The sequence below is a fragment of the Spinacia oleracea genome, chromosome 1, assembly GCF_020520425.1.
Source record: "Spinacia oleracea cultivar Varoflay chromosome 1, BTI_SOV_V1, whole genome shotgun sequence".
In the NCBI taxonomy this organism is placed as follows: Eukaryota; Viridiplantae; Streptophyta; class Magnoliopsida; order Caryophyllales; family Amaranthaceae; genus Spinacia; species Spinacia oleracea.
This window is the reverse complement of record NC_079487.1, coordinates 150613-171203: the sequence shown is the minus strand read 5'-3', so window position 1 is coordinate 171203 and position 20591 is coordinate 150613. Positions and strand designations below refer to the sequence as shown.

The following is a 20591-nucleotide window of genomic DNA, read 5'->3' as shown; positions in this document are numbered from 1 at the left end:
ATCTTATGAATACCAGCTTTTGACCAAAATTTTATTGTCAATGCTGCAATTTGAGATATAAAAGTTTGTTATCAATGCTTCTATTTGATATTAAAAAGTTTGTTGTCATGCTGCAATTTGATGGTTATTATGTGTTTTTCTTTTTCCATGAAAATTTACAGATTCTGAGTCATCTGACCTTTCAATTTTCTAATATGTTCATCACATTTTTCTTCTTTTTTTTCCTAGTATTTTTTCTCTATGGGATGTTTGAAGCACCTTGTACTAACTTTTTTCTTTTGGTGATTGGTAATGCTGCCTTCAAACCTGCCGATAGTAGGATCAATCATGGGGTGGGGTTGTTGCAATTTATTGGCTATGGTGATTGGCTGAAGGTTTCGATTCTCAAAGCTCTTTTTAGATTGTACCCAAACTTGGTTTGACCTAGTCCATTGTTTACTGGTTACCTTTCTCTGCTCAATTATTTTTGGGATTGAAGTCAGCTGAAATTAACCTTAAGTAATTGCCTGCCTGATGTTACGACTGCTTAAATTAGTTTGCCTGCCTGATGATACGACTGCTTAAATTAGTTTTAATCTCTTTCTCCTATTTTAACTTGTGTGGTTAAGAGAAATATGAAAATGATAATCCTATTCATTTTACATTAACGTATCGTTTTTAATGTTTTCCATAACAGGCCAATGGAAGAGCAAAGGCATCGGTATGGACCACCATTGTACAGCCTTACGAAGATGGTGCTCACTATACGGCTGTTTATTTTTCTTATGTGGACACGTTTTGATGCCAGAAAAATGTGAGATATTCTTTGATTATTTCCCTTCCCCAGTTTCTGATATGATTTGTCTTAGATTATATTGCAGCCAAATTTCGTAAAGTGTGTATTCTGCATTGCTGTTAGTCTCTTTTCCTAGTAGCACAGTTCCCATCCCTGAGAACTTTTGACAATTGATCATGGCTTTACTTTTTATACAGAACAGAAAAGGAATTAGCTACTTTGGAACAAGCTGTTAACACTTATACTACTGAATTTGAGAGGTTTATAAAGTTTATGGGGTAAATCTTTTCACCATTCTTATAAAAGAATAATTGATCTCTGGATTAGATTTCACTATCTTGATGCTTTGTTGACGCATCAATTAATGGACATATCTTCTGTTGTTAGTGAGGTTTTTGCAAATTCGCCCTTCTTTATATCAGCTGATGAAGTAGGCTCCATAGATTCAAGGTGAGTTCCTCTGAAGTATTCATTTTTTTTGGGGAGGGTAGGCCAAGGCCCATTTGAAATGCTCATTATTGGTTTTCAGTTTGTTTGTTTGTCTTAATCTTGAAAAATGTTTTGATCTGTATTTGGAATTAGCAGAAATGATGATTACAAAGAAATAAGCATTCCTGCTGGGAAACTCCATGAGGTTTGTTGCAATTGCCCTTTTCAATTACCTTTTAATGTAAAGGTAGTGTTTTGTATGTGTTAATGGATTTCTGGTGGTTTGTACTCCCTCTCGTTTTTTTATAGATCTACCATTAGCCTTTTCAAGTCTTCCAATGCATAACTTGGACAATTATTAAAAGTTGATATATATTGATACCAATCTAACAAGATCTCACATGAGTACATGACTATGTCTCCTTGTATATAAACTAACAAAGATGGTAAAAGGGGTTATGTGAATAATGTCCCAAGTCAATAAACTTCATCTATTATAAATGGATGAAGTATTTGGTAAGAGGATTTCCTGCTTTGGGTTAAGGCTGTGTTCATTTGGGCCTTACCAAATCCTGGTTTCACCTCTCTATTGGTCCTGCCCGCTGTAAAAGAACTTCTTAATTAACAAAATTTGCAAGTGTAATGTCGCCTGTTGACATTATTTGGAGATTGTGCCACCATAGGACAACGTCTCTAAGTTATCTGCATCACCCCACCAGATACATGAGAAGAAAACAAAAGATAAAGAAACATATAAAATTGATGAAAGGGGAAAAAAGATGCATGCATTGACAATGGGAAACATGAATTTATTACTAACATGTCAAAAATCATACTCATGAACGAAGAAGAATTATCAAAGCAATAGCAAGGTTCATGTGAGTGTGTGTCTATGTATATAGGGTGAAGTTCTGTTGAGATTTACCCTTATGGTGTGAAAGGTTCCTGTGAGAACCCAATTTATGCTAAGAAACAAGCAAGATTTATCTGAAATAGACGACCAGCAAGGGAGAAATTAATAAAAGAAAATTTAGATAAAAGCTGGATTGAAATTTTTACTGAATGATTAGTGAAATCAATTATAAACTAAGCACACTTCCAGGGATGGATATCCTCCCAAGGAAATTTCTCTTACTACAATCAGCATAGTCCCCAGTACATTTCATCAGTTACACATCTTAGTTGCTCCTTATTTAACTTGGTAAGTAACTTCTTTGTGATTCCCCTTTTCACCTTTCCCTTCCTTGTCAGTACACATTTTCTGTATTACCTTCGGGGTATCTTCTAGAATAGGTGAGCACAATGTGATGTCTAGGTAGTTTCTTAGCATTACCCCAACCAGACTGCCACCTTGTCCTCAAAGTGGAAGGCAGTGAAAGGCAGACCTGTAAGTAATTCCACCTAACTTCAAAGTTACATTTCACTAGGACCTCGAAGGTGTTCCTGACCAAACTCTTGGATCCCCCACATCCTTCAATTGTATCCAAAAGAGTTTACATAGAAACGAGCTCCTCTATCTCTCGGTCATGGGGTGGTCTCCTCAAGTGTAAGTCTCACGCATTGTCATTAATTAAACTCGATACAAAGAGAAGATAGGCTGAAAAGGCAAGGAAAACGGCTACAAAAAGGTTCCTCATCTCTCTAAACATCTTCCTAAAAGAATTATCTTACCTTTTCCTATCTTGGACCTCGTTAATGGCTTTAGACTTTAGTAGAGTAGAAACTTGGGAAATAATTTCCATGGATAATGGTGAGTCACCCTAGCATCTTTAGGACCCCACCCATTTTGACATAAGTCGTACTTGCTTTTGATGACATTGTACCAAAGAGACCGACATTCAAGAGGAAACCCCACCATGGCCACCACCATTAATCCACCAAAGCAGTATTTTTTGAAATTCAAACCCCAACCCCAAACCAACCTCTGGATGACATACTAAATCCCAACTTACGAGATGATCTTTTCGAGCCTCCTCTGGCCAAGACCATGAGAAATCCCACTTTCAACCTCTTAATTTTATGTGCTACATCAGTGGGGATTTTAAAAAATGAAAGATAGTAGGGAGGTATCTTCTTGAACATATAAGTATAATGGGAGGTCCAGGTGGATCCTTCATTTATTAGCATCTTACCGTGAAAACTAAGGCTTTGTTGTTGTTGTTGTTGTTGTTACCGTGAGAACTACTCTTAGTTCTCGCCAGATCAACAATCATAAAATAAAATGCAACGGCTCATATTTCAAGCATTTTCCTCCTTGCCTTTGAAGAAATAAAAAAAAGCCAAAATAAGTTGCAATTAAATATCCAAAGAGTTTGTCTCTTCGTCCTCCTTCAATTAACGTTTTGGACACATAGTAAATCTTCACTTTTCCACTAAAGTCAACATTATTAAGGGATATCTCCAGAATTTTATCATCAATTTAATCCACAGTTAACCTAGTTACTTTGTAGAGTTGGAATAATGTTTGGAGAAGGGCAGGCTTGCTGGACTTTGAAAGCATGTATGTGTGAAGGCATCAAAGTTGTGATTGGACATTATGATAGCACACTGCCATATACTTCAGGGCACATGACAATGTACTCGTGTACCCCTGCCTAGAACATTATGAGAATTTTTTCCAAACTGTCGTTTAGTATTGGTACACGATTGTGTGGACTTGTTCTCTAAAAACGCGACTTAGTTAGCCCCTCATCCTAACATAAAGTGCATTTTATATGGGGAGATAGAAATGATTTATGCAATTTAAATGTCTCTTTTAATTTTGGGGTGACTATCTATGTCTTCATATCTCATGTAATGTGTCCTCAGACTCCTCACCAATCCTTTACATCTTTGTCCTTTTCGAGTTTTCGGGCTTTCTTGATGAGGGGCGATAAGGTTTGTGTCCTTGTCGTATAAAAAGATATTCCACTAACCTAGTCAAAGTGGGAGGAGGGGGAGGTGCCTATTCCATGTTATTCTTTGAAGTACTTTATGGAAGACAATGAATATTTAACAATATATTAAGTAGTTGGATGATGAGCAGATTTGATTAAAGACGAACAATGAAGGGGATGTTCTTATTGGACTTATGATAAAGAAGTATCTCTATTCTATAAGGGAAACTCCTATTTTCATTTTAGTAAATGACCTTTTGGTGCCCCTATGGAATAGTCTATATTTGCCCTCATTCACATTTGAAATGATCACTATTCTATAAGGGAACTCCTAAGTTCATTTTAGCAATTGATCTTTTGGTGCCCCCCCAGGGAATAGACTCAAATACCCTCACTAACTTAAATGTCATTGACTTAATTTAATTTATTTATAAAAACGATTATTTAATGCAAATTTGCAATCTCTTCTTCACGCAAATTTAGCGAAAAAAGTCAAAGAAAACATCTAAAATAATACCAAAAACAAAACTTTGCAATCAATCTGACAGTTCAAGCATGCTATAATGTCTCAATTTAGGAGAGGATAATACCCATAATATGTGTAAGCCTTAATATATCAATTTAGGAGAGAATAATACCCCAAAATATATATAAACAATAATATCCCAATTTAGGAGAGAATAATACCTGAAACAGTAAAATAAAGTTAAAAAAAGTACCCCAAATTTTACATAACATCACAATCATAATTCTATTGAAGGAGAGAAAACATAAGAAGTCAAAAGAATACTAAACAATAATTCGGACTTAATACAATTGCCAAAAGTACGAAATAACTTAAAATTTCCAATAAGAATAATTTCTATTTTACACGACCTCCATTTTTTAATAGATGCATCACTTGGATTTAATTATAATATTAAATAAAATAGAAGTATTTTAAATACGCCAAACCAATCATGGATTATTGTCTTATATACCTTTCTCGACACTACTTATTAGGGCCTGAACCAAAGTTTGAAAAAATACTGTAGAATTAATCGACAATATTCATTGGAAGTTTTTTTATTAAAAATAAATAAAAAGTCAATATTCTTGTAATTCACTAAATCAACTTTTGCCATAGTTAGAGTCAAAATCTTTGGCAATTTCAGTCTTAGTTTTAAAAAGCGCGAAGCGCACAAGGGCCCTGGAGCCTAGCTGCAAAGCGAAAGGGCACGCTTTACGTAGGCGAAGCGCACCCGGAAAGAAATAATAAATTTTCAAAAGTTCATAAAAGATGGATAAAATATGGAAAGAAAAGATGAAAACAAAGAGAAATCGAAAAGATGAAAGAAAAATCCACAATCCGGCTGGAGAAATACGGCGAGAATGCTAGAGAAATCCGGCGACGGGAGAAATCGCACCAGCGTTTTCAAAACCCCCCCAAATTTTCGCTTTTTAAAATAAATAAATCACGTGATACTTTAAAAAAGAAGATAAGAGTCACGTGGCTTTATTTTTATCTAAAAAAGAAGGGTCTGCTGCGTTCTTCTCTGCGCTTCTTCGCTCCCTGTGCTTTAAGTGCGCTTTTTAAAACCAAAATTTCCAGTTCATATTTTGACATTAAAGAATATTTTTTGTAAGAAAATAGAAAGTCAAAATTTAATAGACATCCAATTATAAAATATTTTTTATTACTGAGATTATTACCGAGATAAGTAGGATGTTGTATTCTGTAATCTTATTTTGATAAATGTACGGTTACTTGGTGTAAAAAAAACGGTAGTATTGCTAACTAAATAATAAGTAAAATAAAATATGTTCACTCATACTCCATATTCAGGTAATCAGAGTCATATATATTCCGTATGTGATTCCAATTTTTATGTAAGTTTTATAGTTTATCATTCCATTCGATTACCGCCGTTGAATAACTTTCATAAAATAAGTTACATTTTTCATCAACCCTTAACATAATAAGTTATATAATAATTGTATTCTTCCTTATATGCTGTGTTTCTATGTCATATAAATAACTTATTATTTGCATCATCTTTATAAAAAAAGCAATATTACTACAAAGTATAAATATTGTATTTCATGTATAGCCAACTTATAAATATGAGATGATGATTTCTCAAGTGACTAATATATGAAGTTACAACTGATAGTTAAATTAAACAAGAGATCGAAGAACTATAACCAAACAAGAGATGAACATCAGCAAAAAAAAGGATAATCATTACAATTTTTTTTAATTTAAGTTATGGGCACGTTTTAAGTTATTGAGTAGCAAGTGATCCAATCGTAGAAGTATATTGGAAAATATGCATACATTTAAGCACGCATCATGTGTATATAAGACTTGTACATATATGAAAAAGGCCATGGAGATTAAACTTTTGATGATGCTATTTTTAAGTAGAAAAGGGAAAGTTCTGTTGTCATCTTTTCTTATTTTAGTTTGGTAATGATCAAAGGATAGCAGCATGGTTGTGTTGGGGGGTCTTAAATTGAAAGAGGATGATTTTTTGTTATATCTCTGATTTGCAGTTTATGGATGGACAATTTCTGGACTTGCGTTTTAGATTTATCTGGCTAGGTTTAACGTTGCGAGAAGGCAGGAATATGCTTTATTGTGCACATGCCAGTGTGGGCATGTAGGTTTGCAGGCCTAATAGCACTCCACTTGTATTTTATACATAATCTTTAACTCTCCTCTAAAAACCTGTCTTCAATTATTCGATTTCTTTGTTCTTTTTTTCAAGAGATTAAAATGGCAGCCTGAGTTGGCAACACCAATTACTAATATTTCAGAGATGCTTGTCTTTTGGGGGTGGGAGTGCCGGAATATAGAATAATAACATTGGAGTAAACAGCCACCAGGACATACTAAACTTATGCTTTACTAATAATCACCTTCCCTCTGTGTATTTTTAATATGACCGTCTTTATGATGAAGGATACGAAATCATCATACGAAAAAAGTTATACCTCTTGCTTTGTTTTAGGAACTATATTTATTTCTTTGACTTGAATTCTTTTGAAAATCTCTTTTTGTTGTTTAATCTCACAGTTTTTGTTTCTAGGTGGTGTTGTCAGTGGATTCGATTAACTCATATATTGCTTGGGACTTCTCGTTGGAACAAAGTAAAATGAAATTGGTACGCTCTAGGACTTTTTAATGTCTTACTGAATTTGGTTGCACGTATAGAAGATGTGCTTTTATATTTAAATTTGGTCCTGTATATAGTGTGTTGTTATTACATTCTCATGTGTTTCCATTTGTTATTATTCAGCCGTAAGTTGATAATTGCAGAAGATCTGAGTGGTTAAGTGTTAAAATCTTTTTATTTTTTTTTATATTTTTTATATTTATGATTCAAAGGTGAATTGTTTGAAAGGTTTAGGAGATGGTTCTGTTTAGTTTGCGGTGCAGCGTCTCTCTGTCTCTTTGTTATCTCCTTATTTTGCTTGGGTACCACTTATTGGTTAAGACTTAGGACTTATAAGGGTTTAGGTGTGTTGTTATTACGTCCTTTCCTTGAATTAATAACGTATATAAGTGTTAACCAATACCAAGAGGAATTGGTAGTGGATTTAATAAACCTGGTTGGCTTGACAGACTATAGTTAATCCCCTCTACTAATTAGACCCTTAACACTCTTTAAAGGTGCATCTCTAGGACTTGGTAGTGGATGTAATAAACCTGGTTGACTTGACAGACTATAGTTAATCCCCTCTACTAAATTAGACCCTTAACACTCTTTAAAGGTGCATCGCTACTTGAATGGCCTCCCTGAGTAGAAGCATGAAGCCACTGAAGTACTGTTGATTTTAAAGCATCTCTACTTGAATGGCCTCCCTGAGTAGAAGCATGAAGTCACTGAAGTATTGTTGATTTTAGAGCATCTCTGCTTGAATGGCCTCCTTGAGTAGAAGTTTGAAGCCGTTGAAGTATTGTTGATTTTAGAGCATCATCAAGACAAACCAATAGATTTCCTTTTCTTCTTATTTAATAAACCCCCCTATTAGAGTTTAGTTTAACATGCTCTTACTGCAACTTGTCTACTAACTGCTGTAATTTTCTGTAGTGCATAGCTATCTTGAATTAGCTTCCCCAAGTTGAAGTCCAAAATGAAAGACCTTAGAGAGCGCATCTGTAACCAAATTTTCACTGCCACTACGAATCTCATAATCCAATCCTGTGTGCTTAGACCACTAAGACTGGTGAAAAGAATTTGATACCAAACATGGCCTTGTGGAAATTGGTGGTTTTTACTTCTCTCCAGCAAAGAGGAGTTTTCCATGTTTAATCTTCTTGTGTTCTTTATTGTTCTTTATTATTCATGTCTATTATTCCGCATTAGTATACTAATAATTGCACGATTTGCGAGCCCCCAATCCTCACAATAGGCACTTAAATAATACAAAATGTGGTTTGCCATCTTCTTCCGCATTTTGTAAAAAATGCGTGAGAGTTGAAGGAAACTTCATGGGGAGACTCAGAGGCTCCAAGTAGTTTTGGGTTAGATATAGAATTTATCTTTTAATTCTTTCTGACAAAATGGTCCCTTTGAAAGTCTTCACTATAGAAGGGTCTTCGTAAAGAAGCATGATGAGGAGCTATTTTAAAGATGGAGTTATGAACTTCTTTAGCGTCTCTTGCGATACCATAATATCAAATTCTTGGTAGCTTAATTTTCGCTGCACCAACACCTCCATGCTGTCCTACCATGTGCACAAAGGTTGTGCACTTATCAAGCACATTGTTCATTCATCAAGGTCAACTGGTGTTCGTCGCCAATCGTCGGTTGTAGGTCAAGTTGCTGGACCGAACTAATCACAATCTCTTCTAGTCGTGTCCTCCTGTCAGCGTTGGCTTCTCACAAGAAAACTCAGATCTCATGGCACACCATTGTTGTAAATGTTCTTCACTCAGCATTGTGGCGCTATGTTACTAGGATTCAGGTACTTATATCCGACAAGGGTATGTGTCCAAGTGTCCAACTTGGCTTTGTGATTTTTTTTTATGATTTTGACCCACAATGAAGTGTCTAAGAGTCCTACTGATGCCCGAGGTTCGGGCATGGGTACTTGAGATGAAACTAAGAGTTCGAGTAATATAGTTTAACGTCTTCTTACACCAAGGATGGCAATGCATCAGACTCGGGTCGGACCCTGATCCAACTCCGACCCGAACGCAAAATACGGACCCGAACCTGAATCTGACTCCAAAATCACATAATTCGACTCCAAGTACGTTGAATTCCACAACCTCCGAATCTGACTCGAACCAAGTACTCTAGCTTTCATTCAATTTTCCTCATTTTACATATCCAGAAAAGAAAAATCATCCTAAAATATGAGAATATAGCAATCATCCATTCTTCGGAAAGAATCTCCTTAAAATCAAATACAAAGTAAAACTAATTACATTAATGCTTGTTCATATGTTGATAAATAAACTCTTAAATATTCAAATTTACTTGAAATATACATCTAATTCCCTGAATAATCGACCAGAAGTTGATTTGCATATCAAAAAATTTAATCCAACAAATGTAGTGACAAATACATAAACAAATAAATTTCTTAAATATCATCTAAAACGTTTTCACCCAAGACGAAGATTTTTTATATGGGAATTTAACTCATCTGCTTGCCTTCCCCAAGTTGACTTCTGCAACAATAGATATTAATACTAGAGTTAAGGACAACGTTGTAGTTATTTGAACTTTTGGAGTACATGTTCCTGCTTCTCTTAGATGCAAGACTTGGTGGGGTTATTGGCTTGTTAGAAATCTTACAATAATATTCCATCTCTCTTTTATTTCCTCTCCTCCATCTACATCCACTTGTTGAAATTGTTACTCCCTTGTCCCATTTTCTTTTTTACACTTATCAAGGCACTTGGGAGATAAGTTGTTTGGCTATCAAAATATTATTTTATTGGAAAAGTAGATGTGAAATAAGATAGTGGAGTATTATTTTATTGAAAAGTAGATGTGGTAGAAGACAACAGAGTATCATTTAATTCAATTAAATGTGAGAGAGTGCGAGACCGTAACTTTTTGGTAGTGGAAGAGAAGGTACTCAAATAATTACGGGGTCTTTTCCAAAACAGAAGTATAAAAACTAATCCGGGGCAGATGTAAATGGAAAGTTTAAATACTTATACGAGACGGAGGGAGTAAATGATGATGGATATTTCAAGCAGAGGTGATGTAGATCGAGGATGAGAAGAAATAAAAAAGAGATGGAAAAACTGGAAAGCTTAAAGGAGCAAAGGAAAAGAGAGGGGGGAGGGTGTTTAGTTTTCCAGATTTAGGTTAGGTGGTGTTTTATACTTTTATTTTAAATATGCAGACTCGGGTCGGACTTTCGGACGTCCGATCCGCCTCCTATTTGGAATCTGACTATTTTTGGTGAATTCAGATTCAGACTTTACTTTGCGGACTCGAATCGTACTTTTTTTCTTCAATTCAGGCTGGATTCGAATTAGATTACCATTCTTATCCTATGGTCCCCCACCAATCCTACCCATAATCTATTATGTATATTTTATTTTGAATTTTTTTATTTTTCTATATATAGTTATAGAATATGAAGTGAAATATATAATAATATTACAGTTTTTCATGAAATGCCCTCTATGAAGAAATTCACCAAATAACCTTCAAGTTTCAAAAATTCTCCAAATACCCTATTTCAATACTTAATACATCAACTACCCTTAATGACGTCATCAACCCCTAATTAACCCACTCATTATCCCCCTAATTAACCCTTCAACTCATTTCCTCCCATTCTTTCCCCGCCTCAAACCAGCAACTAGAAAAACCTGCACCACCGTCGCCTGCTTAGTTGCTTCGTTGTTGCTCGCTGGCAATAACCGCGTCGCCCGTATCTCTCCTCTCTCACGCTGCATGTCGTTGTCACTTGCTTCGCTGCTTTGTTATTGCTTGCCGGAAAAAACCAGCAACCTCTATCAACGACCTTCACGACCTTCTCTCCCTCTCTCACACCGCCCAACCACTGCCACCAGCACCAGACCTTACCTCCACAACTTCCACCAACCTCGAAACTCCAATCGTCACCTTGCCAAAATCACTCCCTTATTCAATTGTTACATAAATCAAAATCGTCAAAAAAAAATCGAGCTCAGGTTTCCAAAGTTCTAAGATTTCCAAAGTTCTAAAGTACTGCAAATTAATTTGGGATCAAATTTATGAAATAGCTATTCTTTTCGGCAATCAAAAACGAAACTTAAAATTGATCATTGTTGCAATTGAACTAAATTTACTTGGAAAGAGGAGATTGAAATCAATGTGCAACACAAAATTGAAATTTGACAAGGAAAATTGAGGAATCGATGAAGAAGAGTGAAGATTGTCGACTTTTCTTGGTCGTCGATTGCTTGGAGTTCTTCGATTTGGGTAATTCATTGTCGCCACCGGAGGAGGTGGTGGAGCCGGTGGGGAAGGAGGGAGAGCGTGTAGGAGATGGAGGAGAGAGAAATGTAGGGGTTTACATGGCGGAGGTGAGATCTTGTTGTCTCTGGGAGTAGTGAGGAGATTGAAGGTGAAATGGGGTTACACTGATTTTGGAATTATGGGAACGATTGAGATAAGGTGGTTCCATTCCCATGGCTGCCAAATTGGTATGACAAGAGAAGGAAAGGGGTGGGATCCGCGAGGAGGGAGAAGTGGTGGCTTCCATGACAACCATGGAGGGAAGGGAAGAAGGAAGAGGGAGAGAAAATATCATCATTCTCATTACCCATTGCCTCAAAGAGGCTCCCGTAAGAAGCGGGGTAAGGCGGTCGGGTGTACACAATCTTACCCCTGCAATTGCAAAGAAGTTGTTTCCCATTGACCCAAAAGAGATAACGGGGCGACAACGGGACGACCATCTTCTACTTCATGGAAAGGAAGCAAAGAGGTTTTACGAGCCATTTTGATTTAGTCCATTACATCCCGCAGTCAAAATAACAAATGAATCTTTGGCTCCATCGGATATGGACATGGAAGAGGGAGAGAAAAGAAAAAGAAAAAAAGGAAGAAACAAATGGGTTAATTAGGGGTCAGTGGACTAATTAGGGGGTGATGACGTCATTAACGGTAGTTGGTGTACTGAGTCTTGAAATTGGGGTATTTGGTGAATTTTTGACACTTGTGGGTTACTTGGTGAATTTTTTCAAAACGCAGGGGCATTTCATGAAAAAAGCCGATCGTATTATGAATAGGAGAAAATGCAAGTTTGTGAATTGATTCAAGTTGAAAAAAGAATCAAATATCCATTCATCAAATCATTCACTCCCAAGCTGTTATACTGTCTTTGTCCGTGTTAGTAAGTGTGCTAAGTGCTAACTGTATGTGAGAATGAAAAGTAGAATCCGATGAAACCACCAGTGAAGTATGATACGGTTATGGATGAAAGTGATAGTCTTATGCTAGCAATTGGAACCAAAACTGATTTGGGTTCAATGGCTCATTTTGTGTGCATGGTGACTTGGATTGAGTGAGCTCGTTATATGGTCCTTATTATCAAGGTGGTACATTAATCAAACTGGTCCGTTTAAATCACATTGGTCCGCTTGTTTAAACAGATTGTACGCACTTATTATTTTTAATTGCTTTGGTTAAACTCGGTTTAATAAAGGGATATTTGTTTAAATCCCCAATTTAAATTCAGTCATTACTTAGCTTTGATTATTGCTGTTTGTAAGGAGAGTTTTAAGCCTTTGTAACCTCCAATTTAGTGACTGAATTAGGAGGCTTTAGAGCTTGTAACTGCCAGTTTTAAAGGCTCTTAAATGGCTCTTAATTAGCCGTTTAAAGCTTTTGTAGCTGTTGGTTTTTGGCTATTTATAGTCAGCTTCTTGATTGGAATAAACAACCAACTGGATGATTAAAACACTTGTTTGTTACATTTCGAATTATAGTTTATAATTCAGCCTTTTTCTTTGTTTTGGACGCGTTTCCTATTCAAAGAACTGATTGTGAGTCAATAGGTCTTGTCTTGCATTCACGATCAACGAGTTAAAGGTCTAGCTTGTTAATCAACTATCCTTGTTTATACAACGAGTTTTTAAACTCGTATCATTAGTGGTATCAGAGCTGCTGTTCGTGTGATCCGCCCAAAAAAAAAAAAAAAAAAAAGAGAGCTGCTGTTCGTAATTCTTACAAACTGAAATATGGATTTTGATGATCCTGACTTTCTACAACATCTCCAAGAAGCCTTGAAGAACGTTAGAGATGGGGGGGTATCGTAGGCCTCCTAGGCGTGATCTACGGGCTATGGATGAATTCAAAGTCACCGAACTTCCTGAATTTGTTGGTGGAACAGATCCGGAAGCCTATTTGGAGTGGGAGCGCAAAATAGAGAGAATGTTCGATTTCAAGGACATTGATGATGAGAAGCGTTGCAAATATGCCATATTGAAGCTAGGACGAGGGGCTTCATTGTGGTTCGAGGGACTGAAATCCAAGAGAATACGTGAAGGGAAGGAGAAAATTACCTCTTGGGAGTCTTTGAAACGTAAGCTACGTAAAAGGTATGTGCCAACAACTCATAGAATAACAATTTATCTGCCGAATTGAGGCAAGGAAAAATGAGTGTCGCTGAATATATTGATGAGTTTGAAAAGTTGTCCTTAATGGGAGAAATTGAGGAAATTGAGGAACAAAAACTGTCCAGATTTTTAAGGGGTCTAAATTATAATATTGCCAATACCGTAGACCTTTATCCATATTCTGATTTTGACACTCTTTGTGGACTTTGTTTAAAATTGGAAAATCAAGGGAAGGCAAAATATGGGGGAGGGTCTAGTATGGATGGTAAAGCCAAGTCTTGGGCTAAATCCGAACCTAGCTTGAAACCAAACACATCACCTAGTACCGTAGGTTCAAGTAATTCTACGGCTGCCCCTAAACTATCTAACCCAACCAAATAAACAAGTCTGTCCAAGGTGCGTTGTTTTAAGTGTCAAGGGTTTGGGCATTATCAAAATGCGTGTCCAAATAAACGAGTAGTGACCTTGAGAGAAGCTGTTGAATGTCGTGAGGAGTTGTTTGAAGAGGAAAAGAGGTTGGGGGACGTATTTGTGTTTGATGAGAGTGGTGATGAGGAGGAAGAGGAAGGGTATGAGGCTCCAATTTATGACACAAATCTGGTTCTTAGAGCGCTACAAACTCAAATTTCACCTACTGATCTAGACCAACGAGATCAGTTGTTTCATAAATGTCTAGTGAAAGATAAGTGGTGTAGTGTAATTGTTGATGGGGGGAGTTGTACCAATGCTGCTTCTAGTGAAATGGTGTCAAAATTAGGCTTAATCACTACTGCCCATCCTAGGCCATACGCACTCCATTGGCTTGATGATGGTAATAGTGTAAAAGTGTCGAAGCAAGTAAGGGTTGGTTTGACTATGGGTTCGTATGTGGATGAAGTTCTTTGTGATGTTATTCCTATGGATGCTTGTCATATTTTGTTGGGTCGTCCTTGGCAGTTTGATAGGGACGTGATTCATAAAGGGAGAAGCAATGAGTATGAATTGAGAGACAAAGGCAAGAAAATTGTGCTAAAGCCTATGTCATCTCAAGCGGTTCGATCCATGAGTGTGAAACAAAAGAAAAAGCCGAATCTCACCGTGTTGGCTAGTGAACGAGAAATTGAGCAAGCTCTTGATCATGGAGAGTTGGTGTATTTGCTCGTGGCTAAGGAGAGTCCAATTGAAGGCCAAAATTAGAAAGAAGGCAGTCCCATTGCCGAATTGCTGTTTGAGTTCAAGGATGTATTTCCGGATGAATTACCACCAGGTTTGCCCCCTATTCGTGGTATTGAACATCAAATTGATCTTATTCCAGGAACTTCTTTGCCTAATAAGGCTGCCTATCGTTGCAATCCGGAGGAAACAAAGGAATTACAAAAGCAAATTGATGAACTTGTGAATCGAGGCTATGTTAGAGAAAGCTTGAGTCCATGTGCTGTTCCGGTGTTGCTTGTGCCTAAGAAAGATGGAACATGGCGAATGTGTGTTGATAGTAGGGCTGTGAATAACATTACCATCAAGTATCGTTTTCCAATTCCGAGACTTGATATGTTAGATGAGCTCCATTGTTCGAAGTTGTTCTCAAAAATTAATTTGCGAAGTGGTTATCATCAGATTCGGATGCGTGAAGGAGATGAGTGGAAAACGGCTTTCAAGACAAAACATGGTTTGTATGAGTGGACCGTCATGCCATTTGGTCTCACTAATGCTCCTAGTACGTTTATGAGGCTAATGAACGAAGTGCTTAAATCATTTTTGGGCAGATTCGTTGTGGTATATCTTGATGACATCTTGGTGTATAGTAGGAACGAAGAGGAGCATCTGATTCATTTGAGGGATGTTTTTGAAACACTTAGAACTCAAAGACTCTATGGGAAGCTAGAGAAGTGTTCATTCCTTGTTGACAATGTTGTATTCTTGGGCTATGTGGTTTCAAAAGATGGAGTGTCCGTGGATCAGTCCAAGATCGAGGCTATCAAATCGTGGCCTAATCCTAAAACTATAAGTGAGGTGCGTTCATTTCATGGTCTTGCTTCATTTTATAGACGTTTCATTCGTGATTTCAGTACTATTACTAGTCCTATCACTAGTTGCTTGAAGAAAGGTGCTTTTGTATGGGGAGAGGACGCTCAAAAGGCGTTTGATGTGATTAAAGGGCGTTTGTGTGCTGCTCCTATTTTGGCGCTGCCAGATTTCTCTCAACCTTTTGAGGTCGAGTGTGATGCTAGTGGGGTGGGGATTGGTGTTGTTTTGATCCAAGGTAAGCGTCCCATAGCTTATTTTTCGGAAAAGTTAGGGGGTGCTCGTTTGAATTATTGCACTTATGATAAAGAGTTCTATGCCATTGTTAGAGCTTTGGATCATTGGAGTCATTATTTGCGTTCTAGCCACTTTGTTTTGCATTCTGATCATGAATCTTTGAAGTATATTAATGGGCAACAAAAATTGAGCCCAAGGCATGCTAAATGGGTTGAGTTCTTGCAATCCTTTCATTTTTCTTGGAAATACAAAGATGGTAAAAGCAATGTGGTGGCTGATGCATTATCACGAAGGTACACTTTGCTTGCTACACTTGATGTTCGTTTGTTGGGGTTTGAGACCTTAAAAGATTATTATCATGATGATGGTGATTTTAGAGTTGCATTCGAGAAATGTGCAGTTGGTGCTTATGGGGGGTACGTGTTGCAAGATGGGTTTCTTTTCAAAGGTAATCGCCTTTGTATTCCTAAGCATTCAATTCGTGAGTTACTAGTGCGTGAGGCTCATGGTGGAGGATTGGCTGGTCACTTTGGCATAGCCAAGACCTTGGAAATCTTGAGAGAACATTTCTTTTGGCCTAAAATGTTAGGTGATGTAACGAACATTGTGAATAAATGTGTGACTTGTCATATGGCCAAGAGTTCTTTCAAACCCGGTTTATACTCACCTTTGCCGGTTCCAGTTCGCCCTTGGGAAGATGTATCCATGGATTTTATAGTGGCTTTGCCTTGTACTCAAAGAGGTAAGGATGCTATTATGGTCGTGGTGGATAGATTTTCAAAAATGGCTCACTTCGTTGCTTGTCACAAAACGGATGATGCTTGTAATGTGGCTGATTTGTATTATAAGGAGATTGTTCGTTTGCATGGAATTCCAAAGACTATTGTTTCTGATCGAGATTCCAAGTTCTTGAGTTACTTTTGGAATACATTGTGGAGAAAGGTGGGAACCAAGTTGTTGTTTAGCACTTCACATCACCCTCAAACTGATGGGCAAACAGAGGTGACAAATCGAACCTTGGGAACGCTATTGAGAGGGTTGGTAAGTAAAACGCAAAAGGATTGGGATGTCAAGCTTGCTCACGCTGAATTTGCTTATAATCGGTCTCCTACTTATGCTACTGGGCATTCTCCATTTGAGGTAGTATATGGGATTAATCCATACTTGCCCTTGGATTTAATTCCATTACCAAAAGATGAGTTGGTTCACAAGGATGCCGATGCTAAGTTAAAGTCTATGATGAAACTGCACCAACAAGTTCGTGAGCGAATTGAAGCTATTAATGCCTCTTATAAACAGAAATCAAATAAGAATCGCAAACCGAGGTTGTTTGAAGAAGGTGATTTGGTTTGGGTTCATTTAAGGAAAGAGCGTTTTCCAAGCAAACGCAAGAACAAGCTTATGCCTAGGGCTGAAGGTCCTTACAAGGTGGTTGCACGTGTGAATGATAATGCTTACAAGATTGAGCTTCCGGGAGACTATGGTGTCCATGCTACTTTCAATGTAGGTGATCTTTCACCTTATCTTGATGATGATGGCCTTGCTGGATTGAGGTCAATTCCTTTTAAAGGGGGAGGGGATGATACGGTTATGGATGAAAGTGATAGTCTTATGCTAGCAATTGGAACCAAAACTGATTTGGGTTCAATGGCTCATTTTGTGTGCATGGTGACTTGGATTGAGTGAGCTCGTTATATGGTCCTTATTATCAAGGTGGTACGTTAATCAAACTGGTCCGTTTAAATCACATTGGTTCGCTTGTTTAAACAGATTGTACGCACTTATTATTTTTAATTGCTTTGGTTAAAGTCGGTTTAATAAAGGGATATTTGTTTAAATCCCCAATTTAAATTCAGTCATTACTTAGCTTTGATTATTGCTGTTTGTAAGGAGAGTTTTAAGCCTTTGTAACCTCCAATTTAGTGACTGAATTAGGAGGCTTTAGAGCTTGTAACTGCCAGTTTTAAAGGCTCTTAAATGGCTCTTAATTAGCCGTTTAAAGCTCTTGTAGCTGTTGGTTTTTGGCTATTTATAGTCAGCTTCTTGATTGGAATAAACAACCAACTGGATGATTAAAACACTTGTTTGTTACATTTCGAATTATAGTTTATAATTCAGCCTTTTTCTTTGTTTTGGACGCGTTTCCTATTCAAAGAACCGATTGTGAGTCAATAGGTCTTGTCTTGCATTCACGATCAACGAGTTAAAGGTCTAGCTTGTTAATCAACTATCCTTGTTTATACAACGAGTTTTTAAACTCGTATCAAAGTATTAATTGAAACTAAGCCTAGTGAAGGCTTTTGATTGTCACTACTTTCAGAGAGGCTTATTATATTTAATTTTATGGAACTCCCTGTGGCTAACCTCTCAGCGCATGGTTTTCATATAACTAGGAAAATTAAACTTGGCCATTACCAAGGGTCCGTCTTTAGGACCGTTAATGACTCAGAGGCCTAGAAAACATAAAATTCAAAGTACATACAATAGAAAGGATAACACTGGGGTGGTTCAGTGGCATGACTATATTTGACGTCACATATTTGAGGCTGCTGCTGTTCTCACACTTCTGTAGTGTATGGTCATTAGATTTATATGAAGTATAACATTCTGTCTTTAAGCTATACTAATCCTGATTAACATGGGGTTTTATCTTTTGCTGTATGCAGGATGTTGGATTTAGTGTCGAATATACCAACTCTTCTGGTGCAAAAAGTGTAAGTGATGAATTAATAAATATTTTCTTATTGGAAATGCTTATATCTATCGTGCTTCTGGAAATGGAGCTTCACCATGACAACATCCACAAACTTGTGACTGAAACATTATATGACTTCCATGCTACAGCTTATCTTGCCTTATCGCCGTTGTGAATCTGATCAGGTGAGTGGTTCTGTTGACATTTTGTTTCGTTGCTGATCTTCCTCACAAGGTTGTGTAATTACGTAAACCTATGAATTTCAGGGAAATTTTTGCACATGTATGGCTGGAACTTACAAACTAATATGGGACAATTCATATTCAACCTTTTTCAAAAAGGTAGAAGTGTTTCAAGTCAATGTGATTTCAGTCCACTTCTTGCTAGTAGTGTGTTCTTGATGAATGCATTTATCTTTGAATGCATTGTTAGGTTACACAATGCTGGTTTTGTTTTCCTTTCTATTTTATATACTTTGAATTGCTGGTAGGGAAAAAGATGTTATGGTAGGCTAAATTAGTCTCTGCAATCATAGAGGTGGAAAGCCTTGACTTGTGATATTTTGATAGTTGAAATGTAATCTAGGAGAAGATGTGGGTTCGTAGCCTTTGAGATGATGATGGTTTTTAACACACTAATAGGAGTAATATGTTTTGGACCCTTTCTCATGCAATTTATTACTCTTGGCGGGGATTGTGATTTCCGTAATGCCGTTCAAAGCTGTAGTTGGTTTAAAGAAGTGAAGGTATCTATTTCATAATCATTGATTTTATCCCTGCAATTGTAGGGTAGCGCATTGTTGGTTTATTTCTGGCACTGGCTTTCTATTTCTATATTGATTACAACTCATTTCACTTCTTTGGAACAGGCTCTGTTTTACAAGGTAGATTGTATACCCCCTGTTGCAGAACCAGCTCAACTGTGATTCATAGAATGGATAGTAGCACTCTGGGCATTTGAGATGGTCGGAGGGCTTTCGGCCTGGAATGTTCTTAGAATTCCATTCTATTGTGTTCTCCATGGACGATTTGCAACAGCTAGTTATGCCATTTTGTATATTTGACATCTTATTTGCATCCCAATGGCTTGGCTGGTTGGAAATACTATTCTGAAATGGGTGTTAACGAGCAGAGAACTGCGCTTCTAATTTCTATAGGGTAAAATATAAGGAACCTGTCGATGAACCTTTTCAGTTTTCCATCTTCATGGAACATATATTTTGGGACCATTATACATTTATATTTATTGGGCATAGGAAAATGTGTCTTAACACAACCTTCTTATTTTTATAATACTTTGCTAGAAACTATTGTATAAAATAAAAATAAATCAACTTTTCCAAAAACTTATTTGCAAGAAATACCCTTCAATAGTTCATCAGATAAGATGTTCCAGATCTAATGTCGTTCGTGGAATATGACCAATTGAACAAATTGGAAAAAATGAGTTTAAATGAACCCGACGATAATTTAGTAAAAAAAAAAAGTTCTCCGGTGACAATTTTGACAAATTTAAATAAATCCGCCAATTATTTGGTAAATTAAATAAACTCGATGACAATTTGGTAAATTAAAATGAACATGATGACAATTCTATAAATTAAAATGAATTCTGCAATATTACCCGAATTTGTTGTCTTACTTTTATTATATTTTTTTTAAGGATTTTTTTTATTTTAATTATTTATACCCATTTTATTTCTTCAAAATCCATTTCTTATAATGGAAAAACCCTTATCATAAGCTTATTATAAATATAATAGTATGTTAGATTTTGTTTTTCTTCTCTCACTTATTCTCTAATGTTCCACTTGTTCATAATCCAATTTTCAGAAAAAGTAAACCATTATTGGTAATTAATTTTTTTGTATCTAATAAACATTATATTTTTACCCTCATAAAAATATTGTGTAGCTTATGAGAACTAAGAACAACACTACCTAGGGAAAAAATTAAAAAGGGAGGGACAAAATAAAACTTATGATTAGGCTTTTTCTAAAAAAGTAACGGGGTTATATAT

General features: G+C 36.6%; 1 protein-coding gene across 3 annotated transcripts in view; it reads left to right on the top strand.

Moving 5' to 3' along the window:
- LOC110777277 (uncharacterized) overlaps nucleotides 1-19824 on the top strand; it is a 36157-nt gene extending 16333 nt beyond the window's left edge. Inside the window, exons 7-16 of one of the 3 annotated variants that reach the window (XR_008926248.1) lie at nucleotides 677-793; nucleotides 973-1053; nucleotides 1163-1225; nucleotides 1358-1409; nucleotides 7152-7226; nucleotides 18544-18591; nucleotides 18722-18757; nucleotides 18839-18913; nucleotides 19158-19317; nucleotides 19441-19824. Coding sequence is in view for 2 of the 3 variants with exons in the window: in XM_021981883.2 (XP_021837575.1) it covers nucleotides 677-793; nucleotides 973-1053; nucleotides 1163-1225; nucleotides 1358-1409; nucleotides 7152-7226; nucleotides 18544-18591; nucleotides 18722-18757; nucleotides 18839-18913; nucleotides 19441-19497 (604 nt within the window). In the remaining variant the exon portion in view is untranslated. The remainder of the gene's footprint in view (nucleotides 1-676; nucleotides 794-972; nucleotides 1054-1162; nucleotides 1226-1357; nucleotides 1410-7151; nucleotides 7227-18543; nucleotides 18592-18721; nucleotides 18758-18838; nucleotides 18914-19157; nucleotides 19318-19440) is intronic. The other 2 variants (XM_021981884.2, XM_021981883.2) reach the window with 2 other exon arrangements.
- Nucleotides 19825-20591: the final 767 nt, after the last annotated feature.